The sequence below is a fragment of the Lacerta agilis genome, chromosome 7 (assembly GCF_009819535.1).
Source record: "Lacerta agilis isolate rLacAgi1 chromosome 7, rLacAgi1.pri, whole genome shotgun sequence".
NCBI lineage: Eukaryota > Metazoa > Chordata > Lepidosauria > Squamata > Lacertidae > Lacerta > Lacerta agilis.
The window spans coordinates 49,918,017-49,927,515 of NC_046318.1; the positions used below are offsets into that span (position 1 = coordinate 49,918,017).

Here is a 9,499-nt window from a genome sequence, read left to right on the forward strand (position 1 = left end):
TCTGGCTTTTTAACAAAAGTCCGTTTGAACATTTTTTTTCAATTCATTGTAGATAATTTCCCAATATTTTTTAACTTCTCTACACTCCAACCACATATGAAAAAATGTCCCTTCTCAAATGTCATCCTCAACACTCTGAAGTCCCTTCCTCAACACTGAAGCAAACGGGGCTCCCTCAAATTCTCAGGAGTGTCAGGCGACGAAGTAGGACACTGCCTGGAATGGACTCAGCGGCTTGCAAGGCAACATCTCTCTCTGGAAGGCCTGTGGTTTTTATCTGCCTTTTAGTCTGTTTTAAGTGGTTTGAATAGGTTTTAATTGGTTTTAATTCTTCTTCACGTGATTCATGAAGTGGCTAGTGAAGATATGTGTGCTTTTTATTTTTTGCAGTTCTGTTTGGCTTTTAAAAGCCATGAATATTTGTTTTTAATGAGTCTATGATTGAATCACAGACAGAGTACAAAACCTGCCTTTAATCCTTAGTCAAGAACTGGTTTTCTGTGACCCAGAATGTCATTGTGCATTATGAATGATCTTGTAGGTGTGACTCCATACAGATTACAAATGGCCAAAATGTCCAAGAAGCAGCCTGCCTAAGCCTTCTCTCTTTTTCACAATGCTTGGTTTCTTCATACGAATGGCACACCCATCACAGTCTCTTTAAACCTCCACATAAAGGGACGTGTCTCCATAGGGGTGGAAATTAGCCTACAAAAAGGTAGAGCACCAGACAAGACTTTTGCTGCTGTCAGAGAGAAGTGACCAAAGTGAAGGCAATTTAGGCTTACCAGGAATGTAAGTAAAAGTTTTTGTTCATAGAATCATAAAGTGAAGAGTTGGAAGGGGCCCCAAGGGTCGTCTAGTCAACCCCCTGCAATCTCAAAAAACGATCCTTGCTTAGTTTTGCAAATGTGCTAGTAGTTGTGTTATTTGTCAGTTCCTGTGCATGGGTCAGCAGAGAGACAGAGAAATGCTGTCTTGTCTGTATGTGTGTGTAAAAACCAGTTGTATGAAAATCTTAGCCTGTTTCCACATTGTCATCTTAAAACACAGCTAGGATGTTCGCTACTCGCAGAGATGAAATTAAGCACTTACATCTTTTCAGATATTATAACACTGAGAAGCAGAAATTCAATTCCTCCCTATAACACAGCTATTATTGGAATCAAAACAGCTGTGATTTAAAGCCCCACCCTGATAATTTTTGTCTCTTTTCTCATACTTTTTTGTTGAAAGATGTAGTGAAGATAGAGTAAAATAAAAAAATATGCAATTCAACTATGTAAAGCTAATGGGTTTTCAGCTGACTTAGTAATTTGTAGACAAAAATGCAATGGCTGTGTATTGTGGCATAGTCCCCAATAACCCAAATGGAATGACGTTCTAGAGGCAGTGATAACAGGGTTTGGCCATCGGCCTTATCTGGCAACAGTGCTGCTATTCCACTTCACTTCCCCAGAAAGAGGGACTTTGCAGTGAATCCCAAAATGCTGCCACCCATCAGCTCATTTTTCTCCCCACTCTCCCTCTTGTTCAGTGTTGTGTTCGCACCACAGAATTTAAGTTGAGTGGTTAGTCTCAGTACAGGAAACAACTGCGTAGCAGAGATCGCTTTTACTTTGGGTGCACAAAGACACACACTCTCTCTGTAATTGCTACAAGAAGTCTTCACTCTCTGAGCCCAGAGAGCTTTTCGAGGTATAAAGTTTTTGCTGAGGAAAAGTGCACACAGCAAGTGCAAAGTCCAGTTGCTCAAAAAAGTCCTGCAACTGCCAGAGTTGCCTCAGTCTAGAAGTCTTGCAATGTGTTTGACTTCCTCCAGGCAAGCTCTTCACAAATTAGACACATTTTTCCCAGATCATTCCAACAAGTCTCCATGTCTCCAACGCTCCCCAACAGTGAATGCTGTAACTTGAGTTCTTTATCTGTCCTGAGCTATGTGTCAGTTTGCCCAGTAACACAAATAAGACAGTCACAAGAGGCATGCAGCTGCCTGGGGGTGGGGGGAGGGCAGGGAACCATTTCTGCTGATTCAAAGAGAAGTAACACTTTCTCACTTTCCTTAATACTTCAGCAGTGGAATGAAACCAGCTTGCTTTACAACAAATAAATGGAGTCATGCACTTGTCATTTTGTATCTACTTGTATCTACTTGGCAAGTTACAGAGGGGAATACTAGGAAAATATTAAATAACATGAGATTTCATGTAATCATGAACGCCTCTGGGACGGCAGTTCAAACTGATATACTGCATTTTCTGTTTTCCAGGTAAACAGTGGGGGGGAAATACCATCAAAACCAAAGAAGGTTTAACTGGATTTGTTTCCTTCATTGGCATACACGTGGTGCTTCGGATCAGGAAACCATGAGGAGCTTTACTCAAATGCTGGGAAACTGGATTAGTTTTCCTTACTTGGAAGAATACCTGAGCTCAGTGGCTCTCTCTTGGTGGTTTTGTAATCTTCTGATTTTGCCTTGTTCAATATTTATAATAATATATTTGTTTGTCTGTGCTATCTCATTTGTGATGTATGTCCACAAGAAGATGAATAATCAGCAAGAAACTGATTTTGATTCCAAATGTTGGAAAAAGCCAAAGCAAGTTGCTTGTCAGATTTTAGATATATATGGAAAGATATGGCATGGTGAGTAAATGTTTCTTTCATACCAATAATTCAGCTACTATACTTTCATAGGACTGAGCATCAGAATTTCAGACAAGAGGCACTGGAACAATAGTTACCACTATTGGCTTTATCTGTGTACTGGGTACACAGCGAATTTAATGAGTATATCATCGTGTAGTGAGACTTTGAGGGTGCAATTTTATTGAGTGTGGTAAACCACTAGGTAACCCTGAAGTATAAACTCTAGACATGGAATTTGTCAGCACAGGATGTGGCGATGGCTGCTAATTTGGATGGACACTGCGTGAAACAGGATGATGGAATACAGAGAGCTCTGGCTTGATCAACAGGATCCATTTTACCATATGTTCTCATTGCATCCCAGAGTGTGATGTTGCTTTAGATGTTGAAGCATAAATCAGAAATACATTACTAAAACCCAAGTTTGGGTCATAAGGATGAAACCCTGTGACTACCTATGACATGGTCAAGGGTGCATCTGTCTGGGAAACCTTTTTCTCACATTGTATACAGTGATTCAGAGAATGGCCTGAAGATGCTCTTAGGAATGGGGAAAGAATGTGCAACACTCTGTACAGAAGGGTAATACTGTTCTTCAAATTAAAAAAAAGGCTCAGGAGAATATAATATTATAACCCATATGAATGTCAGGGACATCTTAACCATTGGCACTAGGGAACCTGGCTCTCAGGGGCGCCAGGCTGAGAGTCTGGGGCCAAGCATTGGAGTTCAGAGAAAAGCAACCTACAGTCAAGCGGAACAGAGCCCATCGGAGCACCGCAGGCTCTTCTGCTGCGGGCGGCTCTTCCCCGGACTCCAATGCTCACTCCCGAACTCACGCCAAGCCGCCCGCAGCAGAAGAGCCTGTGGCATTCTGATGGCTTCTGCTCCAATCGGCTGTCGGCTCTTGCCCCAGCTGTATGGGAGCTAACTGTAACATGGCAGCGCCATGTAACATTGTGGGTGCTGCACGACGCATCCTGTTGCATGTGCCAAGCTGCGGGTTCCTTTGCTTGCTTTTCCGCTGTCGGAGCACCCTCCCAGCACCACCCAATGTGGGGTGCCAGTGCAGAACAATGGGGAATGCAAGCAGCAGAAGAGGAAACATCTCCAGATGGGATACGCCGCGTGCTAACAGTGCAGACGGCAGCAACAAATCCTGACTAATAGGAGTGCGCGGATCCCAGCCGAAACAGTTATTCGCCATGCAGTGGGGTGTGTGGAGGCAGCGAATGGACAGTACGGTGACTGTGCCACCCAATATTTTGTCCCCCCCCCAGCATGGAACCCGCAACCCACCTTCGTGTGCGTGGGGCGCTAGCACCCCCGTTAGTTGGCACTGTGAGTCCCTGTGCCCCGCAACAATTCTAAAGGTAAACAACTATCTCCTAAAAAAAAGTCAACAACTTTGGGGTTGCCACTAAAAAAGGTAGACAACTCTTGGCAACCTAGGGGAGGATCTTTGCACCCTAGCACCGCATATGCTTAAAATGGCCCTGATGAAAGTTTAAAGGAGATTGAAACAATAAGTCACAGTTTAAGCTTACTCAAAGACTAGGCAATTTCTTTTCCACCTGCGCCCAAAAGTAAGCAATGAATGAAGATTCCAGCAGAGGAGAAATACCATTTATTATGTGACCACAACAGAGCAAATCCTGGCCTGTGTGGATGACAACCTAGTATCCAGAATGCTGGAACATATAGGAGGAGCTTTGTACCTGATCTTAAATTTCAGTTTTCTGAACCACAGTGTTTTATTCCAATAAAAGATTACAATATTTCATTTATTTTTCAACAAAATAACATTTATTTATTGCATTTTATATTATTTCCAGGTTATGAAGTTTTTGGCATGGAACATCTCCCTAAAGGACCAGGGATTGTTATCTTTTATCACCCAGTTTGTACTATTGACTATTTCTTGTTTGTCGCTAGACTTAATAAGGAGACAGAGAGAGAGTGCTTTACAGTAGTTGATCATTTCATATATCGGTTTCCAGGTAAGTTATTAAGTTTAAATCATGCTTTTTTACATAAAATATGTGAAATATGATATAAAACAAAGCTATAAGATATAAAACAATGCTATAATATAAAACAGTGTATCAGGCAAGCAGGTGAAAAACAACACATGAAATATCAGCAAGTGTCCACACAAAAAATGAAGTGGGAAAGGGGAGACTTGCTTTTGGCCATTTACAACTTCAACCTCTTCTCCCAATAATGTTTCAGGCATCATATCTGAATCAGGCTGTTTCCAATAAAGCATGTCTACCTGGGTCTTTTGGCCCATGATCACAGATTGCAGGAAAACCTTATGTTACCTAAAAAACAAACAAACAAACAAACAAACAAACAAAGCTCCCCCCCCCAGTAATTGCAAGACAATTCCTGTGCTTCCATGCAGAAATTTCATGCTTTCTTGTACAACTTGTCTACATTCTTCCTCAGGGATCTAAGAACTGAAGGAATCTGGATAATGTGACATCTGATTTCTATGCTGTAACTGCAGGCTCTCATATAATAATTGCTGCTGACTTTAATACTAGAATAGGACAAGGTTTAGGAAAATGCATCTCTAAGTTGATGATTTCCTCAAGTACAAAGAGTTTTGCAAAATTCAGTCATTAGTAAAGATGGATATTCCTTACTGGAAAGAACAACACAAAGTATGGGATTCTGCTTGGGAGCACCTGTACTAGCAAACCACTTGTGCAAAATCCTCTGTATTCAAACACCACTGGGTGGCAGCTGGGATGGGGTGGGAGCTACGGCTAAGGAAAAGGGCAGAAGCTCAAGTGAAGCTCCAAAGACATGTCCGTGGCTTTCATAGCAAATCCAACCTATCACCAAATCTGCACACAGATCCAGAAAACATGGCCCCACCCAAACACATGCTCAATCAAGCATTCCCACACACAGCTTTTATGCCCCCATGTGACACTGCAATCAAACACATGCGGCACCATTGCTGTAGTGTTCATGGTCCTCCACTGCCACTCCCCCCACATCACACATCATCTTCCTCTGATGACACCACAGAAAGGTCAAGGAAGGAAGGACAGGGCCCAAAGTGGCCCAGTAGCACAGAGTGCTCTTTGGGGATATTCCACTAGTTAATTAATGCATCATATAACCTCCACCCATATATCTGTGGATGAATCTCTGCTGGTGGAGACAGTTTTACACCAGCATAACCTCCTCTGTGCCATATGTGTATCTGTCTCTCTCTGTGTGCATCTACTTTATCCAAAAGCTCTCATCCAAAGGTTTGGATGGTGCAGCAAGCACTATGGACTCTATTTTTTTTAATCATAATGTAAACTTGAATGTATTACAAACTTGACTTGAGGAACACATGTCTAAAAAGGTGGCCACCTCAGCACTCAATGTGCTTTTTTTTAAAAAAAGGCTACTGTCAGAACATCTGAGCAAAAGAGGAATTAGCATAAAGTCCCCCCTTTCATGAAATCCTACTTGAAAAGGATTGGCAGAGAGCTATGCTTGTGATCCATAATAGTGCAATATCTTTGGAATAACGACACTTGTATTGACACTATTTCCTAAATAAGTTTCACATAAACTGCTTTCTTCTATTTGGGGCTTATTTTGTCAGGATGGAAGACGACTTGTGATGCCTGTGGGATGAAAGATTTCAATAAAGCTGAATCTGTGGAAATTTTGAAGAAAGGCCATTTACTGGGCATTTCCCCTGGTGGAGCTAGAGAAGGAAACTTTAGTAAGGACTACAACATAATGTGGGGTAAACGCACAGGTTTCGCTCGGGTAGCTTTGGAGGCAAAAGTGGTAAGTGATCTTTGGGCAATTTGCATTGCCCTCACAATTATCCTAGATAAGACATGATGTACTCACATCCTTGATCAAGCACCCTAAATAGTTGACAATGGCAAATATCCTCTTTGGGGGTCAAATGATATTTGGAGTTCCAAGTCTTCCCCATCCCTACTTAAAAAAAAAGCTGTTGAAATCAATTACATTTAAAAAGAAAAATAGTTTTTTCCCCCTTTTCAATTCTTGAAAATCTGGGGGACAGCATGTGCAATTTGAAGTCAATTACGTCTGGCATGTCATTGTAATGTCAGATGCAGAGAATTATTCATAGTCCTTAACCAAAATAAAGGTGGGGCAGTTGGGGTGAAGCAATTCTCCAGTTCTCAGCTTCCTTTTGATTTTTGATTTTATTCTTTTAGCCCATCATCCCTATATTTACACAAAACAGTTGTGAAACATACAGGAACATTGGAAACACAAGTGAGTACCTTGGTTGATCAAGAGATCTGCTTTCAGGCAATAAACATATTAATGATATACAATTTTTTAAAAACAGAGTATCTTTTTACTACCTTCTAGTAGAGTTTATTCAGTCTGCACTGATCTGCAAAAGCTGTGCTGCCTGTCCCAGGACTGGGTGAACATGTCCATGCTTAGTTTTTTATTAGATTTAAAAGATAGCTATAATCTATAAAAGTGGTAGGAACCCCAACATGGAGGGGAACTGAGCAGGAAAAAAGCCATATTCTGCAGTCTATTGTACAACTTATGACCTTCATTTTTAAAGAACAGAGAAGAGCTGACAGAATATGTTGCTTTTTCTTTTCCAAAGGACTCATACTATTTAACTCTTCCTCTCGGGGATGGATTGACTGGAATTGCTAAAAACTCAGAATGCCAGCTAATTTCAAATTTGATATGGGGTCGCTCTCTTTCAGACTATTTTCCCTTTCATACATAGGGTTGACAAGATGGTTATATGAGAAAACACGAAATATCTACCTTCCCATGTATGGAGGATTTCCAGTGAAACTGAGAACATATATTGGAGAACCCATCCCATATGATCCAAATATAACAGCTGCAGAGCTGGCTGAAAAAGTAAGTTAACTCTACACTTGGAAGTATAAAAGCAGAATATTGTTTTCCTGTTGATTTCTCTCTCTTTCAGTTCTAAATTGTATTTGGCCTATTGAATTGCTCATTCTATACGACCAGAGATAGGGTTCATTATATAGACTTTTGTGCATTATGCTCATCACTCAGCTTTCCCTCTCCATAACTTGTTGAAACCATTAAAAACCTATGCATTTTATGTAGTGCTGCACAAAGATGTGCTCATCCAATAGGACTTCTTCTCCCCACCATGTGCCCCAGAATCTGCCCCAGAGGGTCCCTCCAAGCCCCCTCCCCCGGTGGGGGACCCAGTAAGCACTGTATGCTCCTAATCCTCAGTAAAACTATTACTGAAGAACTTCTGATGTTTGTGTGATTTATTGCAACTCCGCAAGTGAATGCGACTCCATGCTACTCTGCTATTTTTACCCATGCCCTGCTGCGCTGTTTTCAGGCATGGAACCAGAGGGTGAGTGTTGTTGTTTTTTTGTCACTAGCCCTGTCAGCCATTGCCATTCTAAGAGAACGAGGGAGGTGTTCATAGTGAGTTCAGGCATCTCTTTTTCTAGAAAAATAGCACTGAGCATAGTGAAAATATAACTCAATAGCATTTCTGCAGTTTTCCTCACATAGCTGGAGGTAACAACTGTGCAGGAAAACTAAAATGTACCAAGCACCCCAAGGCACTCACGATTGGTTGTATCTCTGCCATTCTAAAAGAATGTTCTTGGTAAAAAAAAAATATAATTATAAAGACAGTTGGCTGGATTCACTGAGAGATGAACGGTTTCCTAGTGGAGTTTCCTGCCCCTGACTGCTCTTGCCCAACCCTCCATTCTGAAAAAGTCACTCTTGAGGATTGAGGGACAAGGACTGTCATATTGTGCATCTGTAACTGGAAAAAATGGGATTCTTTATTCTGCTGGTTCTGATCCCTTCAGCTTTTTCCTCACAGATATGAATAACTGTGAATATCCATTTTGCAATATATTGCTATAACACAATGTATTCCTTTGTTCTTCTCTCAACAGACAAAGACTGCAATTGAAAATCTTCGGGATAAATACCAAAAAAGGCCAGGAAGTATATTAAGAGCTCTTTCAGAACGATTTGATAAGCATTACAAAGCTAACTAGTCCATATAAAACAGTTGCCATGTTTCTGACAAGATTTCTGTAATAGGAACATTAATAATTATGGTATTAAAGCTAAATACACAGAATTGTGCCGGATTGTTTATTAATTATCTGGAAGGGACCCTAGCTCATTAGCTCAGCCCCTGGTGTACATGCTGAAGGGCCTAGATGCCTACTCCCATAGTGCCCCTTTTGGAGACTTACACTGGTAGCACCAGAATCAAAGAGTGTAACGTAAAGGCGAGTGTTTAATTGAAACTTGAAATAATGCTATATCCGAAAGAGTAATGTCTATAAATCTTCTGTATCAAAACAGTGACACTTCTTCTATGTTTGTAAAAGGCTGTTCCAAGATCTGAGCCCTGTAACACAAATCTTTCTGCAGAAGCTCTTGTGTATGCTCCTAGACAGCATAATGATGATACTAAAATACTCGCTGGATCATTAACTTGTCGTGGGCTTGCACATTCCTAGGACCCTTGTGAGTGAAGCCGTCAGGAGTCTCGTACTCCCACTAGGGTCATCCAAGGCAGTAAGGTCAAAGGGGAGGAGCTACACAAAGAATGATCCAAGAAGTCCTCAACAGCAGAACAGGTGGAAGATAACCAAGAGGCATGTTACAACGGCTGTGAAGGCGGATGAAGGCTGCAGCAGATAATAATCTACCAGTCGTCGTGATACTCATGCCATCAGAATAGAGCCTTACTGCGAAGACTGTGCATTGATTAGCATGCACTGATGTACACACATAAAACAAATTCACGCACAGGCATCTTCAAACAATCATCCCAAACCCAAACCCCCCA

General features: G+C 41.3%; 1 protein-coding gene across 1 annotated transcript; it reads left to right on the top strand.

The window, feature by feature from the left end:
• The first annotated feature begins 673 nt into the window (after positions 1–673).
• LOC117049991 (transmembrane protein 68-like) lies at positions 674–8,779 on the top strand. The gene is made up of 7 exons (XM_033155231.1): positions 674–795; positions 2,270–2,646; positions 4,485–4,649; positions 6,266–6,456; positions 6,861–6,921; positions 7,403–7,542; positions 8,589–8,779. Exons 2-7 carry the CDS (start codon positions 2,367–2,369, stop codon positions 8,691–8,693), a joined length of 942 nt encoding a protein of 313 aa, XP_033011122.1. The 5' UTR covers positions 674–795; positions 2,270–2,366; the 3' UTR covers positions 8,694–8,779.
• Positions 8,780–9,499: the final 720 nt, after the last annotated feature.

Excerpts from the sequence above, each read along its gene's own strand:
- LOC117049991 (XM_033155231.1), top strand. The coding sequence starts at position 2,367 with ATGAGGAGCTTTACTCAAATGCTGGGAAACTGGATTAGTTTTCCTTAC. Across the intron at positions 4,650-6,265 it reads TTTCATATATCGGTTTCCAG|GATGGAAGACGACTTGTGAT; the intron begins GTAAGTTATTAA and ends TTATTTTGTCAG. Across the intron at positions 7,543-8,588 it reads CTGCAGAGCTGGCTGAAAAA|ACAAAGACTGCAATTGAAAA; the intron begins GTAAGTTAACTC and ends TTCTCTCAACAG.